Below are 25,563 nucleotides of genomic sequence, written 5' to 3'. Positions count from 1 at the left end.
GTCGGCACAGGATAGAACAGCTTGGGTTGGAGAGTTTCTAAGAGGTCAGGTATTGGGCAGGAGTCACCAGTGGACTCCTCCCCCAAAAGGAATGCGTGAAGAGCGAGCCAGCACAGAAATCAGTGACGGTGGAGTTAGCGCCGTTATTTCTGACCACCACACCTGAAGGCTGCTACCACTCTTCTGGAACCAGAGGGACAATGGCCCATCACTTGGAGCTGAAAGATATGTCTTTAGGACAGAATGAAGGAACAAGTGGCTCTCCAGTTCACCAGCACCAGGCTTATCTGACAGAGGAGTGAGGGCTATGGACAAAGCTTACTAGATGGATGTGCAGTAAAAGACAAGGTTCAACAGAAGGGGGGTTCATGGCTCGGCAAATTTACACTCAGAAACACGAACACGTAGTGGGAGTAGGCAGTGATGTTGGGGGGAGAATAACAGTACTCTGAGGTTACAGACTGGGGTGGGAGCTGGAGGGGGCATAAACGGAGGACAAGGGACTTAAAATCCCAGGAGGGAAGGGCAGACTTTTCAAAAGAACAAAGCTGCTTGCAGGCTGAACACTAGGGAATGCAGGCTGGGAGCGTGAGGAAGAGATAACAGTGGAATGCAACTTCTTCTTCTTACTACATCTGAGCCTCAGTTTACTTCTATCCCCAGTCCCCATCTTCTGGGTCGACCTAGTAGACCTTCTTGAAGGCTGACACCTTCAAATACCTGAAGGTAGTTCTCATACCCACCCTGACCCCCGGGCCCTTAGTCACTGTGGGCCAAACATTAGACAAAGAGCTCTTTTAATCAGCCACTGTGAAAACTCCTCCCATTTAGGGGTATCTTTTCTCCCTTCTGCCATCTACTGGTGGAAATGAAAATGTCATATTCTCCCACCTGGCCGTTCCAATCTGCAAATATTGAATAGGCTGGAGTCCGAAAGCTCATTTGTGTCATACTTGTTTGTTATGTGGAATACATTTTTCCAAAGGAAGAAATTACAAATGATGGCTCAGTCTTCATGCAATAAGCACTTGCTGAATGAATAATATGAAATTATATGCACACACTTACCACACACATAGTGTATTTAGCATAAAGAGTAGAGGCTTGAAATCAAATTTGGTCCATTACAAGCTGTATGACAAGCTGTATGGGCAAGCTACTTAGCCACTCTTCATCTGTAATAATAGTAATAATAATGACAATCACAATGGCTAACACTTACTGATCACTATGAGGACAGCCGCAGTAGAGTTCATTTAAACCTCACAAGGTAGGTTTATTACTATCTGTGTTTCTTCAGATAAGGAGATTGAAACAAGAAAAGGTTGAATACTTTGCCCAAGGTCTCACAGCTGGTAAGAAGCAGACTGGATAGTCCGGCTCCTTAGCTTATAATGGGAACAGTAACATCCACCTTTCAGGACTGAAGGGAACTAAAGACACGTGTGAAGATGCCAATACACAGTTTCAGAAAAGGACAGATATTGAACCTTCACTGGGTGCTGGGCCCTGCGAGATGTTAGAGTCACACCCACGAATAGGCCCTGCTCCCTGGGCAAGCACGACCACAATACCAGGCTAAGACTGAGTTCATCCAAGACAGCGTCTGACCTTTCTCTTCAGTGTGGTCTTCCTGGTACCTGGCACAGTGGCTGGGACAGAGCAGACACTGGAAGGGAGAGAGGGAGGGAACAGAATTTAAAAATCAATAAAACCAGCTTCAAGACTCTGAGGCAGATTGGCAAGATGCTCTTATTTTCGTATTAACAAGTGAGAGAAATCGAGGTTCAGTAACTCTCACGAGGTCACAGAACTACAGCGTGAACAAGTCTCTTAACACTTTCCCCACACTTTGCTGTGTTCCGCATCCCTCCAGTTTCTTCCAGTCCCTAGATGGCATCCACAGGTTAATGAAGAATTATAGTTTTGGAAGGTATTGGGTGGACTACAAACAGATAAAAACTTCAAGAATATGAAGACATCAGGGCCCAGCAACTAGAGATTACACAGTCTCTACATGAGCCCGTTTTTCCCCATCTCTCTTCCACTGGGCACAAATCAACTCTTTCTTCTAGGTGAGACTGTTCAGTGTGATTTCCCAGAGTTCAAGTTTCTGCAGTTATTTTTAGTGCATACCTGGGACAGGTGAGGCATGAAAAAGAATGTGGGTGTGGGTAGCCCTTGAGTCTCTAGTGCCAGGGTCTGGGTCTCTCGTCATTCCTACTGAAGAGGGGTGACTCACACCCTGATTTATTATCAGCCCTGAGGCTAGATTTCACCTTGAGAACTATGTGGATTAAAACTTCTCGTATACTCTCTAATTCTGCATTCAAGTCTTTGGAGCATACTTGCTCGATGTTATTTTGTTACCTGCTTTTGATAACTTGGACGCCTTCATTTTCTGTAACCAATACCACAGCCTGTGGTTCTTTCTGGTCTCATTTCCCAGGGCTTTGAGGGACCTGGGGTACACAGAGTCTTTGATTTGGATTTTTGGATATATCTGCAGGTAGGAAGCTACCTGGAAAACACTCTGGCTGTAAGCCAGATGTCTTTATAGAGTCAGCCAAGTTCTAGGATATTCATCACATTTTTGAGGGACTAAGAAAAGAATCATCAAGATCTAGTTGAGTCTAGATCCCTCTGGGCAACTACTAGAATCCCGAGCGCCCTTAAATTCGAGAGCCTGGAATTCTGGGCCTGCTTTTAAGCCTCGAATAGCCTGCTCAGCTGGAACCCCATCACTGGGATCCTAAGACCCCTTCACAAGGTAGAGATATTTTCCTCGTCTCACTTTAGCTCTGTACAGAGGAAGTAAAACCACGTTAGCTAGTATGAAGCCATGATACAATGAATACTGTATAAAGTGGTTTTATGATTCGGATGAGAAATAAGGGAGAATTTTCTCTGGGCCAGCATTATTAATGACTATTGCAAGATACTCCCTTTAAGTCATAAAAGTTAGGTGTGGGAATCGTTTGCAATTGAGGGAGGGGGAGAGGTTGGTTGGTTGTTTTGAAGCCCTCAGTTTCTTAAATCAGGAAAGCAGAATTAAGGAATTACACTAAAATGGGACAAGAAGAAAGGCCGGAAACCTTCTCCATTTCTAAAACGAGACCCTTTGGGACCTTGACTACAAAACAATTTACATTTCATTTCAGAGCATGTCATTGTAAATTTCTCTACTTCTACCCATCCTGTTTCTGAAGACCTATCTCCTGTCTTTTCTCCACTTTCTTTGTAATTAACTCTATCTACCACTTGTATTCCACAACACAATCTTAAACCCCCCAAAACACAACACTCCAGAAAGACGGTTTGTACTGGGCTAAATGGTGTCCCCCCCAAAATTCATGTCCACGTGGAATCCCAGAATGTGACCTTATTTGGAAATAGGGTCTTTGTGGAGGTAATGAGTCAAGACGAGGTCATACCGGATTAGGGTGTGCCCTAGATCCAATGATCGCGTCCTTATAAGAAGGCCATGTGAAGGCAGACACACAGGGAAGAAGGTTACGTGAAGACATGGAGGCAGAGACTGGAGCTACGTTGCCACAAGCCAAGGACCCCTGGCCACCACCAGACGCTAGGAGGCAGCAAGGACAGACCCTTCCCGAGACGTTTCAGATGGAACCCTGCTGATAACTTGGTCTTGGACATCTAGACTCCAGAACTGTGATCCAACAAATTGCTGTTTTAAGTCCCCCGGTTTCTGGTACTTTGTTTCAGCAGCCCCAGGAAACTCATAGACACCTCGATTAGGGTTTCAGCCTCAAGACTTCTGCAATCTTGCCTTTGCAGACAGGGAGCATGAGAACAGTTCAGATTAGTGATACAAACCAGCAGCTTTGCCCTCCTTTACTACTAGGTCGCATTCGTTTATTTCTGTGCCTCCTGCCTTCACAATGGCATTTTACCTGTTCTGCTTGGGACTCTAGTTTATGGTCTGGGCCTACTAATATGCCTGAAGACACATCATCCACCTTTCTCCCCTTAGAGTCCTATCTTCCCATCCTAGTAAAGCATAATACGTATATACTTCAGAAACAACAGATAAGCTTTAGAAGAGGTTTTTAACCTTTTTAGTCTCCCCAGAAATATGCATATACCTCAGGGGTCCACAGACCCTAAGTTAGAGATCCTGCCCATTTAGAAAGTTCAGACTCCTTCAGGATAATTCCAATCCCTTCTTATCCACCACCCATAACCCGATTCAAATTCAGCTTGCTTCTGAAGTCTTCCACTGAGCTGAAACAGCACCCATCCACTGGCTTTTACCCATCAGCCCAGAGGGAGAGAGAGCTGCTATTAGCTAACCCACTCTGGAGAGTCCCATCAGGGAACAAATGGAGAATTAGCCCCCCAGAGGTAGGCACCCCACCCCCTATTTTTATAAAGATCTTCCTGCAATCAACATCCACACTTGACTCCCACAGAGAATATATTTTTTTAATTTATTTATTTTTGGCTGTGTTGGGTCTTCATTGCTGCATGCGGGCTTTCTCTAGTTGCGGCAAGCGGGGGCTACTCTTCGTTGCAGTGCGTGGGCTTCTCATTGCAGTGGCTTCTCTTGTTGCAGAGCACGGGCTCTAGGCGCGTGGGCTTCAGTGGTTGTGGCACGTGGGCTCAGTAGTTGTGGCTCACGGGCTCTAGAGCACAGGCTCAGTAGTTGTGGTGCACGGGCTTAGTTGCTCCGCGGCACGTGGGATCTTCCTGGACCAGGGCTCGAACCCATATCCCCTGCATTGGCAGGCGGATTCTTAACCACTGTGCCACCAGGGAAGCCCCCCACAGAGGATTTTAATCCAAGGAGCCAGGGATGTGAATCTATTCAGGGATCTAAGAGACTGCTCCATCCCCAAGAAAAACACAACCTCCTTTCAAGCAGGACTTCCCTTTCAAAGCCATCCATCCTCTTGTTTCTTTGTTGATTTTTTTAAAGTCATAAATAATGTTTACCTCAAATTAAGGACAACCAATGAATCTGCCATGGAATCACCACTGTCAGTTTCTTACCTATTAGGAAGATCTTACTAAATCTATAAAGTCTGTAACCCAAAAAGGTCCTCAAGGAGTTTGAATTTTTTTTTAATAATATTTAAATTTATTATTTCCCATTTGGTCTCACGAAACACAAGCTGAGACTGCGGAAGTATCACTGTTTTTAGATCTAGAAGCTCCTTTCCTTTACAATCACAGGTCAAGGGCTTCATTAGCCCAGTCCTTGACTTGCAGCTGAAAAAAGCACAGGTCTGTGTGAAGGGATAGGAGAACATATCTTACTAGTGTCAGGAGCAAGGAACCAAAGCTGAAGAACAGTCCGAGTCTTGACATCAGCACTTCAAAAATATTCTGCAGGCAACGATGTTCTAACACACGGAAAGGGGGATGAGCACTGAGTGAGCTGGGCAGATTCTGGACACAATTCTGATGGATTTCGGCCTGCAGCACTCTGGAGGGAGAGGTCCCATTCTCTCCTTCAATCCTCTTTACAGAACAGAAAGCAGAAGTCAAGTCTTTATAAAAAAGATTAATGGCCTTTCCGTTTCTTCATTTTTCCTCCAGCCACCTTGTTCCTGACACCGATTGCACCCTCCCTATCGTCACCATCCCCAGCAGCCTCCCACGAGCGCTTCTTCTTCTCTCCATGCTCCCTTAACTCCTGCAAGAAACGGAAAGGATGGGATTGAAAATGAATGGCTGTCACTGAGAGTGACACATCCTAGTCTCTGCTCCTTAAAATCAAACACTAAGTAACTCCCTAACACCTCACATTAGCAAAGGAATAAGACCAAAATCCCAAGATACAAAAATGTTAATCTTATTAGTAATCAAAGACAGGAAGATTAAAACAATAAGCTATTATTATTATTCTGGCAAAGATTTAAGAGAATGGTAATACCTAGACCTGGTCAGGTGTGCGGACAGTCACATACACCGTCGCTCATCGTGTAAAAGTGCTTTAGCTTTTCTAGGGGGGCAGTTTGACATTATGTATGAATTCGAATTTTAACTGTGTATTCTCCTCCACCCAACAATTGATTCTACTTCTAGGAATTTATTCTAAGGAAACAAGACAAGTGTGCAAAGCTGTACATATCAGGATGTTCAACAGAGTTCTAGTTAAAATACAAAAAACTGGGAAAAGCATAAACACACATCAATGTAAGTCACGTTATATATTCATGACAGAATTCTCTGTAGCCATTAAGAAATGATCCCATGAGAATTCTAAGATGCTAGCGTCTAAGATATCAGTTTCTAAACTTGCAAGCAGTGCTATTTTTAAAAAAAACTTAATTCTCTCCCCTCAGATTACCAATTTTCAAAACATTGGAAAGTAATAAAATATACCTAATGCAAAGTCTAGAAGACCCAATTTGGTTTCCCTTGATGAGTCAGAAGGCAGTTAAGGACCTTGCAACAACTCCAAGAGATTACTCCTGCCACTGGTGTTTAGGAAAGTTTGGTAACTGAATCGATTCAGGGCTAAGACACAGCCTAGATGACATTTTTTGAATAAAGTTTAAAAATGTGAAAAAAAAAAAAAAAAGAAGTGATCGCATGAATCTCTGCTAGTTCAAATAGAAAAATGATATACATTTAGATAAAGTCATATACAATTAGATAAAGTCTAATTATGGCTAAGGAAAGAAAAATAGCCAACTGTTATCAGGTTTTCTGCGGGGGGTGGCTTACGTGTTTCACTTACTATTTTAATCCTTTGTGTATTTTCTAAAAATGTTTCCCAACGCACATGCAATATTTTTATAAACAAAGATACCAAACAAAGAATTCCATGTGGGGAGAAAAACAAAAACAAGTCCACACCTCAGCTACTCAGAAAGCACCCCACGGGCGAAGTTTCTTCACCCCTCAGACCAGCACCCCAGAGAGCAGACGCCACTTGGAAGGGGCTCCTTTAGAACCTTCTCATCGCCACTCCTACCGCCACCGCTATCAGTAACTACGCTGTTTACATCAGCTTGATCGACGCTCATAAAACCCTGTATTCAAGGTAACTATTATTCCCAATCTACAAATGAGGAACTGACTCTGAGAAGTTAGACACCTTGTCCAAGCTCACAGTTCACAGCTGCACCTCCTGATCTGATCTCAAGTCCAAAGGTTTTTTTTTTTGCCTCATGTGAAACATGAACAGTGGCTGGGAACGTGGTCACTGTGGTCAGACTGAGTCCAAACCCTGATTCAACCATTTAGTTGTACAGTCGAAAGCAAATTACCTACATCTGCACTTTAGTATGCTCATCTTAAATTTGGAATCAAATATTCCAAGTTGAGGGTTAACACAATAAAGTGTCTTGCATGTAAGTCAATTTCATTTGCTGGTGAGAAAAGGCATTGCATACCATTCGGGCAAATCTTTGGGCCTCAGACACACGTTCTGTCAGCATCATAACCTCGTCATCCTGGGTTGGAAAGACAGGCAATTTCTTCCCAATTAAGTGTTCTATGCGCTGGAAGAGTTCCACGTCGTATCTGAAAAAGGAAAACTGCCATGGCTCTGGCTGGCTGACAATGCACGTGTCTGTCCATTCCAAAACTATGACGCAACAGGGGCCACAGTTTTCAACAATATCGAACCTATTATTCCTATTCAGAATACTAACTAATTGCAATCTTCTGTGCACAGCCCAGCAGAAAACCACCCAACATACCCCTTACTCCCAGAAAAGCCCTGGGTACATAACAATTTGTTCCCCAGAAAACAAAATCAGAAATAGTTATTGTAATACTGTGAGTTGAGGGAATGGTCACTGTTCTCTGGCTCCAGCATTTAAAAGAAATAACAGGGTTTTTTGTGTGTGTGCTTCTATATGCCAAGTACTATACTACACATATGCAGTATAGTATATGCTCTTTACATATACATCTCCAGTCTTCATTAAAACCCTGCTAGATCGGTATTATTATTTCTATTTTACAAACAATGAAGGCGGGATGAGGGAGGTTAAGTGACAGTTACAGTAAGTGGTGAAGTCAGGTTGCAAGTCTGTCTGCCCCACAGTTCTGCTCTTTTCTCTACATTGCTCTGCCCCAAAGTCGGGTCACTTACTGTGTGACAAAAGTAATAGACTTTCCAGAGCGCCCTGCTCGAGCTGTTCGACCTACGCGATGGATGTAATCCTGAAACGAAAACGGTAAGTAACTTTGAGTTAGCTGGAAGATAAATTTAAAACTGTATGTAAATTCTTCCTGCAAACCTTTGAAAGAAAACAGATTTGTGTTGGAACGTGGAGAGATGAACTGGCAATCTGTTACAGAGATAAATCTACTTCACTTTTCTTATTCTCCTCACAGCACAAAACTGACCCCCTTTTTCCTTTCTTTTATATAAAGACAAATCTACAAAGCAAATCTCCATGGACATAGCACAGGCAGAGGAAAATGGCACTAGATCTAGAGGCAGACCTGGGTCACAGATCTGCTTTTCCCACCGACCAGCGACACAACTGTCTACAAGTCCAGAACTTCTCTGAACCCTGGTTTGTATCTATAAAACAGGGACACAAATACATGGCCAAACTCACACAGAGTTACTGTGAAAATCATGAGACAGGACCCTGTCTACAGCAGTTTAATACGAAGTTGAGACACACTAGTTGTTCACAACTGGGGTCAGTTTCATCCTCCCCAGCGGGCATTTGGAAATGTCTGGAAATATATCTGGTTGTCACAATGTCACCTGTGAGTAGAAGCCAGGAATTCTGCTAAGCATCCTACAATACAAAGGACAGCCCCGCAAGGAAGAATTCCCAGACCAAGATGTTAACAGTGCCGAGGCTGAGAAACCCTGGGATACACTGAGGACCACAGGCTGCCATTTCTCATCAGATAGACCAACAGAGGTGAGCACGCGGTGCGTCTGCGCCTCCGACGGTGAGCCTCTAACCCCTCTCCTGGGCTCCTTCATTCACATTCATTAATATCACATCCACAGGCATGTGCAAGATGAGGAGCATGAAAAGATCTAGAGCTTTCCCTATTTTTGACACTTAACTAATCAAGGACACACACACACCAAAAAAACTCCAATACTGTAACTAAGGAAAGACAGAAAACATTCCATTAAGAAATACACTTTGGATATGATGGAATAGTATTCGGCCATAAAAAAAGAATGACATCTTTCTATTTGTGACAACATGGATAGGCCTTGAGGGTGTTCAGCTAAGTGACATAAGTTAGACAGAGACAAATACTGAGACCTCGCTTACATGTGGGATCTAAAACAAAAACAAAAAGCTGAGCTCACAGACACAGAACAGATTTGGTGGTGGCCAGAGGCAGGGATGGGTGTGTGTGAAATGGGTGAAGGGGGCAAAAGGTACAAATTTCAGTTATAAAATAAATAAGTCAGGGGGATGTAATGTACAACATGCTGACTAGAGGTAATAATACTGTACTGCATATTTAAAAGTTGCTAAGGGAAAATGCTAAGGGAAAATTCTCATCATAAGAAAAGACATGCGTAATTATGAATGGTGACAGATGTTAACTAGACTTACTCTGACCAATCTGCAATATATACGAATATTAAATCATTACATTTTACACCTGAAACTAATATAATGTTATATGTCAATTACATCTCAATTTTAAAAAAAAGAAGAGGAGGAAGAAGGAGGTGGGGGAGAGAGAGAGAAAGAGGAAGGGAGGGAGGGAGGGACGGAGGGAGGGAGGAAAGGAGGAAGTGAAAGAAAGGACAGGAAAGGAAAGAAAGGGAAGAGAAGGGGAAAAGAAAAGAAAAGAGAAAAGAAAAGCACTTTGGGGCTAGAAAGTCAGGTCAGCAACAGGACTCACCTTGGAATGGGTAGGAATGTCAAAGTTAACAACTACATCCACATGAGGTATGTCCAAACCACGGCTTGCAACATCAGTTGCTAAAAGAATGGAACGAGCTTTTGCCTTAAATTTATTAAGGGATCCTAGGCGCTTGCTCTGAGACGATGAAAAGAAGAAATGGAAAGAATTTTAATCTTGAAAAACTTGGAATCCAAGACACACAAACTAGACATACTAAATAAATACAAGAACCAAGAGAAATTTTTAAAAGGATGTTTCCCCCTTAGTCTGAACTAGGCTTCACAGGTCAAAAGGAAACATGGAAGCAATAAAAAGATATTTAAGACTAAAGCTAGAAAATACTAGCATGAAACAGAGTTTGTTAAACATGACAGAAGGATAACTGAGAAATAATCTACTGAAAGTCTTCAGAGACGAGAGAGTCACTATTACCATGAGGGCTGAATAAATCAACTCAGTAGCTTCCATCCCAGACAACTACCTGTGGAATATTTTAATTTGAGCCTCTTGCTATCCTGAAAGGAGGAAGTAGCAACCAAAGCAACACTTTAATGCCCATAAAATCAGGACAACTATGGGAAGACGCATTAATGTCATGTGTTGCTATTGCAGAAATCTCCTGCTACAAGATTTAGCTTTCTCATGCCCCCAGTTCACCACTAATGATTCCAAAGAATAGTTACCTGACTCATCTGTCCATGGAGGGGAATGGCAGTGAATCCAAGATTTCGGAGTAGCAAAGCTGTCCTCTGAGTATTGTTACAGGTGGTGCAGAATATCATAAAGGAGTTTCCAGCCAATTCATTTAGAATATAAACCAGGTAGGTATCCTAAGTCACAAAGCCAAAATAATATATGTAACTGAACCTGGAAGAAGGTTGGCGTCCTGGGCATACAAATTATGTAAAAGACTAAGCCCATAGCTGCTTCTCAGTTATCCAGACCCCCAGCCGCCAGCTTTGCACTCCTTAACTGGCATTATCATTATCATCTCTGTGAACCATGAGTTTCGCACACAGCCTGAAGCCGAGCACAAGGAGATCTGTACTCAGCAAGCACGCAAAGCCCTGACATCAAAGCACAAAACTAGGTCCTTTGTCTATAAAAAAGCCACATAATAAGCAGGCAAAAGAAAAACTACCTCAAGGATGGGGTTAGGAAGGGACTGTGTCATGACTTCATTACTGTGGTTTAATATGTTGTGAATTCCCGGAATGTTTGACTTTATCAGTGATAAAATAAAGCACGGCATGAGCTCTAAAACAAACAGAAAGGACTCCAATCTGTAGCACAGCTCTTAGCTAATCAAGAGTTGACACATTTTCAGATGTCTTGGTGAAGAAGGAGAGGGAGAGGCAGGAATGATCAAAGCAAACACTTTACCTTGAACTTAGAAGGAATAAAAAGATAATATTGCTGTAACTTTTCAACCGTCTGGTATTTAGAGGAAACGGCACATTTCACAGGATTCTTCAGCGCTGCTCGCTGAAGTTTTTGCACCTGAAGAAAGAAAACCTAGAGTAGTACACTGATTCCTAAATACTCTATTTTTATTATTGTCACTGTGACTGTTTCCACTTATCAATTCTTATAAAGAAGAAAAGAGAAGTCCTAGAAAAGTTCACCTTCTTGGTCATCGTAGCAGAGAAGAGAAATGTCTTCCGATCTCGGGGAATCACTTTCAGGATCTTGTCAACCTAAACGGCAGAAAGAGCAACAGTACCAACATAACATTTAGACTGGACACCTGCAAATGCTGCTTGTGAAGGAGATGAGGGGTAACAAACTAAATACATCACTGTGGGGATTTGGGGACTCAAAACTTTGATTCAGTTCAGCTAAAACTGACTATTTACTATTTGATACCATACCAGATGCTACCAAAAAATAATGCCAGTCAGAGAAAAGCACAGTTTAAATCAGCAGAGTAGAGCTAATCTAAGAGAAAAGTAAAGAATAAGCATTAATCAACTAAATAAGCTATGATGAATGGGTCATCAAAGAAAAGATGGAAGAGGTTGAAATCAAATGAAATGGAAAAAGAAAATCTGGTTTTGGTATTTCTCATCTCTGAAATCAAAGTCAGTCTGTATGTATGTATGTATGTATGTATGTATGTATGTATGTATGTATGTATATATATACATGTTTTTTGCCCAACTGTCTTTTTTAATTGAAGTATAGTTGATTTACAGTGTTTCAGGTGTACAGCAAAGTGATTCAGTTACACATACGTACATATTTACACTTTTTCAGATCCTTTTCCATTATAGGTTATTACAAGATATTGAATGTAGCTCCCTGTGCTATACAGTAGGTCCTTGCTGTTTATCTATTTTATATATAGTAGTGTGTGTATGTTAATCCCATATTCCTAATTTATCCCTCACCCCCCAAGTCAGACTATATTTGAAAGAGGATGCTGAGACTATTTACAATACCCAAGAGATGGAAGCAACCTAAATGTCCATCAACAGATGAATGGATAAAGAAGATGTGGTATATATACAGAATGGAATACTACTCAGCCATAATAAAGAATGAAATGATGCCATTTGCAGCCACATGGATGGACCTAGAGATTATCATACTAAGTGAAGTCAGACAAAGACAAATATCACATAATACCACTTATATGTGGAATCTAAAATATGATACAAATGAACTTATTTACAAAACAGAAACACATTCACAGACATAGAAAACAAACTTATGGTTACTAAAGGGGAAAAGAGGGAAGGATAAATTAGGAGTTTGTGTAGGTATATGTATATACACACATACACACATATATATATGTGTATATATACACATATTTATATATGTATGTATAACTGAATCACTTTGCTGTACACCAGAAACACAACATTGTAAATTAACTATACTTCAGTAAAAAATTAATTAAATTAAATTTAATTTAAAAGCAACAAGGATATATTGTACAGCACAGGGCAATATAGCCATTATTTTGTAATAATTTTAAATGGAGTATAATCTACAGAAATACTGAATCACTATGTTGCACCTAAAAATAATATAATAATATAAATCAACTATCCTTCAATAAAAAAGAAAGAAAAAGTAAATAAAGAGGATGCTGAGGCAGACAGTGTAAAGAGCATCAAGAATGAAAAAAGCAGCAGAGATGTTAAATTAACCAACAATGGTTAAGTGCTCCACAAAAGCAGGTATGCAATGAACCAGATTTTGAACAGATTTTGAGATGCTCTAGGAAGAGGAAAGATGTTGAGCTCACCTCTGTCTCAAAATCCATATTCAATATTCGGTCTGCTTCATCCATGACCAAGTACTTGAGAGCTCTTAAGTTGAAACCTTTTGTATTTTCCAAGTGGTCAATTAGTCGACCAGGAGTTGCTAACAAGAAAAGTTGAGGAGAGAGGGCAATGTTTAAGAAAAAGGACAGAAAGAAAGTGACCACCCCCTCCCAACCAGAATTTCAGAAATTAAAAAAAATTAAACAAAAAATTAAATCCATTTTTTGAACTCTTTCCGCACAAAGAAGTTGCACCCAATATCAGTAGATTTTCTCCAATTCATCATCACCAGTGTCTTCTACCGTTGTCATTACTCACCTATTACTATATGTGGCTTTTTGGCCAGGGCCAGAGATTGGGACATTGAATCAATTCCACCTACAATCACAGCTACAGAAAGAAAAAGAATATTGAAAAGAGATCCTTAATTTTTTTCCATAGTTCACTGTAAAGCCAATGACACATTTCTACTTTCATTTTTCTTCCCTTACAATTACAACTTTCCCCGAAGCTAAAATACCAAATCAGCCCTTTAGGTCAATGAACTTATGTTAACGACACTTCCTTCCATTCTCCTTTCACACTCATTCTCAACCTGTGAAGAAATTCTGAAGATTCCTTTCCTCTGGACACTTACCACATTGCACCCCAATAGAAGACCCCAGGGCTTCAAACTGCTCTGAGATCTGAAAGGCTAGCTCCCGAGTGGGGGTGAGAACTAAGGCAAACAAACGCTGGGGCGTCTCCAGCAGCACATTCAGAATGGGCAGAGCAAAGGCCCCTGTCTTCCCAGAGCCGGTTTCCGCCAGCCCAATAATATCACGACCTAGAAGACAAAGAAAACACCTAATAGCAAAGAAATCATCTCTGCACCATTTCCACATTATTCCACAAGGACCCAATGCTGGCACAAAGTAGACCATGAATAAATATTTGATGAATTCAGGGGAGGGGGAGTTGATGAGACAGAAGACATGGTCTCTGTCTTAAATTAGCTCAAAATCCAGGGCTGAAATACACAAGTACGTTCTAATATGATAGGTCCCTACAGGATACAGTGAGAACAAAACGGAATGAGCAACCTACTGCCAGGAAGAGTCAGGAAAGGTTAACAGAGGTGATGAGTAAATTAAATCTGGAAGTAAGCAAAGAAGGAAAGGAAGGGCAGTCCCTTATAAGGAAAGATGCTTTAAAGAACACAGCATGGGACTTCCCTAGTGGCGCAGTGGTTAAGAATCCGCCTGCCAATGCAGGGGACACAGGTTCGAGCCCTGGTCCGGGAAGATCCCAAATGCCATAGAGCAACTAAGCCCGTGCACCACAACTACTGAGCTTGCGCTCTAGAGCCTGTGAGCCACAACTACTGAGCCTGTGTGCCACAACTACTGAGCCTGCGCTCTAGAGCCCAAGCTCCGCAACAAGAGAAGCCACTGCAATATGAAGCCTGTGCACTGCAACGAAGAGTAGCCCCCGCTCTCCACAACTAGAGAAAGCCCGCGCACAGCAACGAAGACCCAATGCAGCCAAAAATAAATAAATTAAATAAATTAATTTTAAAAAAAGAACACAGCATGAGTTCAGAGAGGGAGAAGTACAACGTGGCCAGAACACAGAAGTCAAGGGGGAAAGGGAGAAGAATAAGGAAACCCACAGCCATACTAAGGAGTTTTGACATCTTCCTATAAGAGAGAGGACCTGAAGGATTTTAAGCAGGGAATATCATGACCAATGTTATTCATTAAGAAGATAAACCCCAGGCCTGATGGCATAAGAAGGACCCAAGGAGCCTAACAGTAAAGCCACTTACACTGCTCCTTCTGAGGGAAGAATGCCAGAAGTAATACCTTAGGAATGGGTCCCCATGGTTTGTTGTCACCAATCAAGCCATAACTGAGAAGATCTGGCAATCAATTTCGAAGCCAAGACCACCGCCTCTGTGCTGCAGCTCCCAAAGTAGCTGAGCACTAGGACAGCACCCAGTGGGAAGCCTTCCTGTCGAGTAATGACTTCCACAGTTGACTGCTGAGGCTTCCTCACCTAGAGAATAACCCGCTTTCCCTGAGGTAACCTGAATATGACTCTCTTCCCTACAACTTAAAATGAACTAAAGTGCAGAATGGGGAACACACAGGAAAATCAGAGCTCAGTTAGGGTACCAGGGGAGCTATGATGGTGGCCTGAATGGAGGCCAGCCGAAGTGAGAATTACAAAGTACGGAAAGAGGTCTGTGGAACCAGAGAGTTGGCACCGCAGGCAACACCTTTGGTATTTATGCCTTATGTCTTTTTCACACCTTAATTCACTGGCAAGCATCCTTCGTACCAAGTTGAGCCAAGTGCCTAACAGGGTCTTGGTGCTCTGGCTGGGTGTCAGGCCTGAGCCTCTGAGGTGGGAGAGCCGAGTTCAGGACACTGGAACACCAGAGACCTCCCAGCTCCACGTAATATCAATCGATGAGAGCTCTCCCAGAGATCTCCATCTCAACGCTAAGACACAGCTCCACTCAACGACCAGCAAGCTCCAGTGCTGGACACCCTATGCCAAACAACTAGCAAGACAGGAACACAACCCCACCCATTAGCAGAGAGGCTTCCTAAAATCATAAGTTCACAGACACCCCAAAACACACCACCGGATGCGGACCTGCCCACCAGAAAGACAAGATCCACCCTCATCCACCAGAACACAGGCACCAGTCCCCTCCACCAGGAAGCCTACACAACCCAGTGAACCAACCTCACCCACTGGGGTTAGACACCAAAAACAACAGGAACTACGAACCTACAGCCTGCAAAAGGAGACCCCAAACACAGTAAGCTAAGCAAAATGAGAAGACAGAGAAACACATAGCAGATGCAGGAGCAAGATAAAAACCCACCAGACCAAACACATGAAGAGGAAATAGGCAGTCTACCTGAAAAAGAATTCAGAGTAATGACAGTAAAAATGATCCCAAATCTTGGAAATACAATGGAGAAAATAAAAGAAACATTTAACAAAGATGTAGAAGAACTAAAGAGAAAACAAACAATGATGAACACAATAAATGAAATTAAAAATTCTCTAGGGCTTCCCTGGTGGCTCAGTGGTTGAGAGTCCGCCTGCCAATGCAGGGGACACGGGTTCGTGCCCCGGTCCGGGAGGATCCCACATGCCGCGGAGCGGCTGGGCCCGTGAGCCATGGCCGCTGAGCCTGCGCGTCCGGAGCCTGTGCTCCGCAACGGGAGAGGCCACAGCAGTGAGAGGCCCGCGTACCGCAAAAGAAAAAAAAAAAAAAAAAAAATTCTCTAGAAGGAATCAATAGCAGAATAACTGAGGCAGAAGAACCGATAAGTGACCTGGAAGATAAAATAGTGGAAATAACTACCGCAGAACAGAATAAAGAATGAAAAGAATTGAGGACAGACTCAGAGACCTCTGGAACAATATTAAACGCACCAACATTCAAATAATAGGGTTCCCAGTAGAAGAACAGAAAAAGGAAGGGACTGAGAAAATATTTGAAAAGCTTATAGTTGAAAACTTCCTGAACATGGGAAAGGAAATAGTCAATCAAGTCCAGGAAGCAGAGAGAGTCCCATACAGGATAAATCCAAGGAGAAACATGCCAAGACACATATTAATCAAACTATCAAAAATTAAATACAAAAAAAAAATATTAAAAGCAGCAAGGGAAAAGCAACAAACAACATACAAGGGAATCCCCATAAGGTTAACAGCTGATCTTTCAGCAGAAACTCTGCAAGCCAGAAGGGAGTGGCAGGACATATTTAAAGTGATGAAAGGGAAAAACCTACAACCAACGTTACTCTACCCAGCAAGGATCTCATTCAGATTCGATGGAGAAATCAAAAGCTTTATATTCAAGCAAAAGTTAAGAGAACTGAGCACCAAGAAACCAGCTTTACAGCAAACACTAAAGGAACTTCTCTAGGCAGGAAACACAAGAGAAGGAAAAGAACTACAATAACAAACCCAAAACAATTAAGAAAATGGCAATAGGAACATACATACTGATAATTACCTTAAATGTAAATGGATTCAGTGCTCCAAACAAAAGACACAGACTGGCTGAATGGATACAAAAACAAGACCCGTATATATGCTGTCTACAAGAGACCCACTTCAGACTTAGGGACACATACAAACTGAAAATGAGGGGATGGAAAAACATATTCCATGCAAATGGAAATCAAAAGAAAGCTGGAGTAGCAATTCTCATATCAGACAAAATAGTCTAAAATAAAGACTATTACAAGAGACAAACAAGGACACTACATAATGATCAAGGGATCAATCCAAGAAGATATAACAATTGTAAATATTTATGCACCCAACATAGGAGCACCTCAATACATAAGGCTAATGCTAACAGCCATAAAAGGGGAAATCAACAATAACACAATAATAGTAGGGGACTTTAACACCCCACTTTCACCAATGGACAGATCAACCAAAATGAAAATAAATAAGGAAACACAAGCTTTCAATGATACACTAAACAAGAGGGACTTAATTGATACTTATATGACATTCCACCCAAAATCAACAGAATACACTTTCTTCTCAAGTGCTCATGGAACATTCTCCAGGAGAGATCATATCTTGAGTCACAAATGAAGCCTTCGTAAATTTAAGAAAATTGAAATCGTATCAAGTATCTTTTCTGACCACAATGCTATGAGACTAGGTATCAATTACAGGAAAAAAACTGTAAAAAATATAAACACATAGAGGCTAAAAAATATGCTACTAAATAACCAAGAGATCACTGAAGAAATGAAAGAGGAAATAAAAAAATACCTAGAAACAAATGACAATGAAAGTATGATGGACCAAAACCTATGGGATGCAGCAAAAGCAGTTCTAAGAGGGAAGTTTATAGCAATACAATCCTACCTCAAGAAACAAGAAAAATCTCAAATAAACAACCTAACCTTACACCTAGAGCAATTAGAGAGAGAAGAACAAAAAAAAAAAAAACCCTAAGTTAGCAGAAGGAAAGAAATCATAAAGATCAGATCAGAAATAAATGAAAAAGAAATGAAGGAAATGATAGCAAATATCAATAAAACTAAAAGCTGGTTCTTTGAGAAGATAAACAAAATTGATAAACCATTAGCCAGACTCATCAAGAAAAAAAGGGAGAAGACTCAAATCCACAGAATTAGAAATGAAAAAGGAGGACTAACAACTGACACTGCAGAAATGCAAAGGATCATGACAGATTACTACAAGCAACTATATGCCAATAAAATGGAAAACCTGGAAGAAATGGACAAATTCTTAGAAAAGCACAACTCTGAGACTGAGCCAGGAAGAAAGAGAAAATATAAACAGGCCAATCATAACCACTGAAATTGAAACTGTGATTAAAAATCTTCCAACAAACAAAAGACCAGGACCAGATGGCTTCACAGGCAAATTCTATCAAACATTTAGAGAAGAGCTAACACCTATCCTTCTCAAACTCTTCCAAAATATAGCAGAGGGAGGGACACTCCCAAACTCATTCTATGAGGCCACCATCACCCTGATACCACAACCAGACAAAGATGTTACAAAAAAAGAAAACTACAGGTCAATGTCACTGATAAACATAGATGCAAAAATCGTCAACAAAATACTAGCAAACAGAATCCAGCAACACATTAAAAGGATCATACACCATGATGAAGTGGGGTTTATCCCAGGAATGCAAGGACACTTCAATATATGCAAATCAATCAATGTGATACACCATATTAACAAAATAAAGGATAAAAACCATATGATAATCTCAATAGATGCAGAAAAAGCTTTTGACAAAATTCAACACCCATTTATGATAAAAACTCTCCAGAAAGTAGGCATAGAGGGACCTAACCCTTTAATAAAGGCCATATATGACAAACCCACAGAAAAATCATTCTCAATGGTGAAAAACTGAAACCATTTCCACTAAGATCAGGAACAAGACAAGGTTGCCCACTCTCACCACTCTTATTCAACATAGTTTTGGGAGTTTTAGCCAGAGCAATCAGAGAAGAAAAAGAAATAAAAGGAATCCAAATCAGAAAAGAAGAAGTAAAACTGTCACTGTTTGCAGATGACACGATACTATACATAGAGATTCCTAAAGATGCTAACAGAAAACTACTAGAGATAATCAATGAATTTGGTAAAGTAGCAGGATACAAAATTAATGCATAGAAATCTCTTGCATTCCTACAGACTAATGATGAAAAATGTGAAAGAGAAATTAAGGAAACACTCCCATTCACTACTGCAACAAAAAGAATAAAATACCTAGGAATAAACCTACCTAAGGAGACAAAAGACCTGTATGCAGAAAACTATAAGACACTGATGAAAAAAATTAAAGGTGATACAAACAGATGGAGAGATATACCATGTTCTTGGATTGGAAGAATCAACATTGTGAAAATGACTATATTACCCAAAGCAATCTACAGATTCAGTGCAATCCCTATCAAACTACCAATGGCACTTTTCACAGAACTAGGACAAAAAATTCACAATTTGTATGGAAACACAGAAGACCCCGAATAGCCAAAACAATATTGAGAAAGAAAAACGGACCTGGAGGAATCAGGCTCCCGGACTTTAGACTATACCACAAAGCTACAGTAATCAAGACAGTATGGTACTGGCACAAAAACAAGTATAGATCAATGGAAAAGGGTAGAAAGCCCAGAGATAAACCCATGTACATGTGGTTACCTTATCGTTGATAACGGAGGCAAGAATATACAATGGAGAAAAGACAGCCTCTTTAATAAATGGTGCTGGGCAAACTGGACAGCTACATGGAAAAGAATGAAATTAGAACACTCCCTAACACCATATACAAAAATAAACTCAAAATGGATTAAACACCTAAATGTAAGCCCAGACAATATAAAACTCCTACAGGAAAACATAGGCAGAACACTCTATGACAGCAAGATCCTTTTTGACCCACCTCCTAGAGAAATGGAAATAAAAACAAAAATAAACAAAGGGACCTAATGAAACTTCAAAGCTTTTGCACAGCAAAGGAAACCATAAACAAGATGAAAAGACACCCCTCAGAATGGGAGAAAATATTTGCAAATGAAGCAATTGACAAAGGATTAATCTCCAAAATATACAAGCAGCTCATGCAGCTCAATATCAAAAGAACAAATAACCCAATCCAAAAATGGGCAGAAGACCTAAACAGACATTTCTCCAAAGAAGATATACAGATTGCCAACAAAACACATGAAAAGATGCTCAACATCACTAATCATTAGAGAAATGCAAATCAAAACTACAATGAGGTATCACCTCACACCGGTCAGAATGGCCATCATCAAAACATCTACAAAAAATAACTGCTGGAGAGGCTGTGGAGAAAAGGGAACCCTCTTGCACTGTTGGTGGGAATGTAAATTGATACAGCCACTATGGAGAACAGTATGGAGGTTTCTTAAAAAACTAAAATTAGAACTACCATATGACCCAGCAATCCCACTACTGGGCATATACCCTGAGAAAACCATAATTCATAAAGAGTCATGTACCACAATGTTCACTGAAGCACTATTTACAGTAGCCAGGACATGGAAGTAACCTAAGTGTCCACTGACAGATGAATGGCTAAAGAAGATGTGGCACATATATACAATGGAATATTACTCAGCCATAAAAAGAAACAAAATTGAGTTATTTGTGGTGAGGTGGATGGACCCAGAATCTGTCCTACAGAGTGAAGTCAGAAAGAGAAAAGCAAATACCGTATACTAACACATATATATTTAATCTAAAAAAAAATACAAAACGGTTCTGAAGAATCTAGGGACAGGACAGGAATAAAGACGCAGACGTACAGAATGGACTTGAGGACACGGGGAGGGGGAAGGGTAAGCTGAGATGAAGTGAGAGAGTGGCATTGACATATATACACTACCAAATGTAAAACAGATAGCAAGTGGGAAGCAGCTGCATAGCACAGGGAGATCAGGCCATGCATGCTTTGTTACCACCTAGAGGGGTGGGATAGGGAGGTTGGGAGGGAGACGCAAGAGGGAGGGGATATGGGGATATATGTATACATATAGTTGATTCACTTTGTTATACAGCAGCAACTAACACAACAATGTAAAGCAATTATACTCCAATAAAGATGTTAAAAAAAAAAGTCATAGATAAAACTTACTGAAATTATTTCTTACAATTCTTTAAACAGGCATTTAAAATTGTTACTGTTGAATATATTCAGAGAAATAGGACAGATACTCTATTTGCATAACTTTTGCTCTCAGTTTGGAACATGAACAACAAAATGCCGTGATTAATGATTTTTACTATTCTTTTTGTTTTCCTGCAGATAGTTGGCATAAAAATGGGCTATCAAGCACATCAAGTTGAAGTTAGTAGGAATAAAATACATCAAAATCCTTAAGTTGAGTCAACTACAGAGTCAGAATATGATACTCCACTGGACAAATTTGCATCCAATTTTGGGGGGCAATTTTTGGTCATCAAAATAAGTGCATTTCCCATTAAGTTGGCAATAAAGCTTGAGGGAGAAAGATCATATTGTTTACTGTAAAACTGATACGATAAAGATTATATGAGATCACATGTATAGATACAGATATGTAAACTGTGATGGGATTTCAAATAACAATAATTATGAATTTCATATTTTCGTTTATATGCAATAAAAGTTAATAGTACAGTATAGATCCAAATCTCTAGGCCACAGGCAGATAACCTGCTGTTAACATCAGTGATTGGAATTTTGTTTAAATAATAGCTATATAATTAGGACCACACTGCCTGACAAATGTCTGGCACATACAGCTTCCTAGGTTTCACACACCTTGGAGAGAAAGAAGGAAACATCTAACAAAAGCTGATAATAGCCAAAACAATGTGGAACAATAAGACCTTCCTTCCTCCCTCCCTCCCTTCCTTCCTTCCATTCTTCCATTTATTTTTTTGTCTCTACGCTGGAGAATATGTGTTAAGTGAGCTCTCTGATGTCTTGCCTTGAGGCTCATTTTATGCTTCTAAAACTGAATAATGGGATGGCACACCAGACTGCAGTGGGGAATTTTCCTTTGTAATCAGAGCTCTGAGGAGATATGTTATACTGTATCATATTAGAAAAATTAAAAAGGTCATCCATGCCTTTCCCGACTATTCTGTTCTCCCTTAGTGGGCAAGAGTCGAATTTCCTGAGGAAGGATGCTCTCTGTCAGGCAGACAACCCAATGCCCAACCAAAATAAATGAATAAACAGATTAGCTAATTAATTAATTTAAAATAAAGAAATAAATCAAAGGCTCCACTTTGCTACTTTATCCCAGACTGCCTTTCAACCTTAAACACCAGACTCTGCCTGGGGATCTCAAGCCCTCTTTAGGTGGTTTTTCAAGAGCTGCTTCCGTAACACTAGGCCTGACGTTAAATGTTACGTGGCTGGTTAGAGACTGAAAAATCATCAAGCTGTAAAAGTCTATTTTGTTGCTGAGACTCCAGAGGACTAAGCAGTATTGGATAATAAACTCAAGTTGTATGAGAATTGGAACATTACAAAGCATTACAACATGAAATTCTAATTTATTTGAATCAACACATATATGATTATTCACAAAATAACCTCTCTCGTGAGTGTTACTTTGTTTCTATAGACCTTTGGAATCATTCTTATGTAGAAAGTTCATAGGTGTGATGTACACAATTTATTGTTTCTGCTGGTATTACTACTGTTGGCCTGTTACTTATTCTCATCATATTTTCCATGTACATTTTTGCAAATATAAATGTAAAGTTCACGTATTCTCAAAATTGTTAAAAATATACTGAATACATTTTCTTTCTTCATGCGACTTCCAAAAAAAAAAAGGAAAGAGAAATTAACACAACATTGTAAATCAACTATACTTCAAGAAAATAAAAGAATAAAAGAAAGTAACAAAAGAAAATGTGATTGACACAGAGGTTTCTAGCTTGGGAAACTCAAAAGCCATATACTGAGATAAGGGCTACACGGAAATTACTTCTGGTGAGAAAAATAAGGACTCTGTTTTGGACATAGGGAACTTGAGATTCCTGCAGTAAGCTTAGAGAAAAGTATCTAAAAACCAGTTGGACATACTTGTTTGGAGCTCAGCAAAGAAATGTGGGCTAGAAATATAGACATGGGAGCCATGAGCATCTGACCAGTGCTCATGTGTGCTCCCCCAGGGGAAGACACATTAGAATAAACTATTAAGTTTTTTTTTAATTAATTATTATTATATATTTTTTTACGTTTGGCTGCACTGGGCCTTCATTGCTGTGTACGTGCTTTCTCTAGTTGCGGCAAGCAGGGGCTACTCTTTGTTGCGGTGCACAGGCTTCTCATTGTGGTGGCTTCTCTTGCTGCGGAGCACGGGCTCTAGGCACGCAGGCTTCAGTAGTTGTGGCTCACAGACTCTAGAGTGCAGGCTAAGTAGTTGTGGTGCATGGGCTTAGTTGCTCCACGGTATGTGGGATCTTCCCGGACCAGGGCTCAAACCCGTGTCCCCTGCATTGGCAGGCGGATTCTTAACCACTGGACCACCAGGGAAGTCCCAGAACTATTAAGTTTTGTATCTATATATGCCTAGGTCCCACGCCTGGAAATTCTAATTCAGAAGGTCTAGGTTGGAGCCCAGAAATCGCTAGTGTTTTAAAAGTTCCACAGGTGATTCTAATGAGCACTGGCTGAAACTCACTGATGCAAACAGTATTAAAGCTTCAGGACTGGATGAGAAATCTTAGTAACATTTTAGAGTGAGAAAAAAGGATAAAGACAGAATTAACACCGCAAGGGAAAGGGAAAAGAGCCAAAAGAAACTGAGAAACAAAAAGCTAGAAAAACAGAAGACAACAAACCCCCTCGTAGAAAGTAAGCTCCGTAAAACTGGGGAATTACTGTTTCAAAAACCAATAAGCCGTGCTTCCCTGGTGGCGCAGTGGTTGACAGTCCGCCTGCCGATGCGGGAGACGCGGGTTCGTGCCCGGTCCGGGAAGATCCCACATGCCGCGGAGCGGCTGGGCCCGTGAGCCATGGCCGCTGAGCCTGCGCGTCCGGAGCCTGTGCTCCGCAACGGGAGGGGCCACAGCGGTGAGAGGCCCGTGTACCGCAAAAAAAAAAAAAGCAATAAGCCACAAACTTTTTATCTTTAGGGACCATATTTTATTTCACTTGACGTATGCAAAGCAATAGCTCTCAAAAGTGGTATTTAATTGAATATGTGTAACTTCATACTGAATCTGAAACAGGCCACACACTTAATTTCAACCTACCCTGTAAGGCCAAAGGAATAGCTTCAATCTGGATCTTTGTTGGCTTTGTCCATCCCAACTGGTCACAAGCTTCACACAACACATCTGTCACACCCTTAGAATTCGGAAAAACACAGTTTAGCAAAGGAAAACACACACTCACCTCCCACATAATTAAATGACTGTTAGGGCCGCCTTGCTGGCGACATGTGCGTCCCCTACGCTTTCATTCAAAAGGTTTTTGTTGTGAGTCTACCCAGTCTTCTCCTTAACTCTGAGAACTGGGACAGGAACTTAAGACTTACCAATCACTCTCCACTCGCCGGGGCCAAAGCCAAGTTCTTTGCCTGTGTTACTTCATTTAATCTAAACAGCTCTATGCGGTACTTATCATAATCCCCCATTTACAGATGTGGAAAGTGAGGCACCGAGATAACTTGCCTCTAGTCAGTGACTGGGTCAGAATTCAATACCGGTTCATCTGAATCCAAAGCCCAAAGATGCACAAAATTCGGATTCGCCGCATGGACAACACCCTGCACAGACACAACGCTGCCACACCGAGGTGGAATTCAAAAGGGCAAATGGGGGCTGCCGGGCACGGCCGCCCTCCCACTACCCAAACTCAGAGCCGAGGGAGCTCGTCCGGAACCCGAGCTTCGGACACCCCGGGGGAAACCTGAGCTAGGCCCCGGCTGTTTTTTGCACACCAGCGGCCTGTATCGAAGGCAACCGGACTCTGCCCGCGCCTGGCGCCAGTAGGAAAAAGGGAAACCGGCGTCATCTACACTTACCAGGTCTTTAAATGTTTTCGTTTCCGCCTCCTCCACCGCCATCTGGGGCACCTCAGCCGGTGAATCGCGCTCCTCGGACGCCGCCATGCTGTCCGCGGGCTCCGGAAGTGGATCGGCGGCGCGCGGGATGCTGGGAAATGTAGTTCTCGTTCTCCCGGGTGGCGTGTTGTGGGCGCCCCCTGCGGGCTTGGAGGGGTTTCGCGGAAAAGCAGTTAAAAAAAATTAGGTATGGGTATAAGCGTCTGGAGTTGCGGAGCTGAGCCAAGTGCAGAAGGGCCTGATGACCAGGACCTCTAATCTGCCCTTTAGGTCCCTTTAGAAAGTTTTCCCCACCTTTCACAACCGCTGTGCTCCTCCCTCTTCTAACCATAGAGTTTTGA

At 41.4% G+C, this 25,563-nt stretch overlaps 1 protein-coding gene across 1 annotated transcript; it reads right to left on the bottom strand.

Moving 5' to 3' along the window:
* Positions 1-5,081: 5,081 nt before the first annotated feature.
* On the bottom strand, positions 5,082-25,342 carry DDX47 (DEAD-box helicase 47). Its single transcript, XM_004281132.4, has 12 exons — positions 25,184-25,342; positions 24,411-24,504; positions 13,741-13,929; positions 13,422-13,493; positions 13,085-13,203; positions 11,454-11,525; positions 11,212-11,328; positions 10,512-10,658; positions 9,826-9,963; positions 8,078-8,148; positions 7,371-7,500; positions 5,082-5,662 (listed from the first exon to the last, which is right to left on the bottom strand). The coding sequence occupies exons 1-12, from the start codon at positions 25,268-25,270 to the stop codon at positions 5,531-5,533; spliced, it is 1,368 nt and encodes a 455-aa protein (XP_004281180.1). The 5' UTR covers positions 25,271-25,342; the 3' UTR covers positions 5,082-5,530.
* Between the last annotated feature and the right edge of the window lie 221 nt (positions 25,343-25,563).

Source organism: Orcinus orca, chromosome 11, assembly GCF_937001465.1.
Source record: "Orcinus orca chromosome 11, mOrcOrc1.1, whole genome shotgun sequence".
Lineage (NCBI taxonomy): Eukaryota > Metazoa > Chordata > Mammalia > Artiodactyla > Delphinidae > Orcinus > Orcinus orca.
Note: the sequence above shows the minus strand (reverse complement) of the source record. Positions and strands in the feature narration are given on the sequence as shown.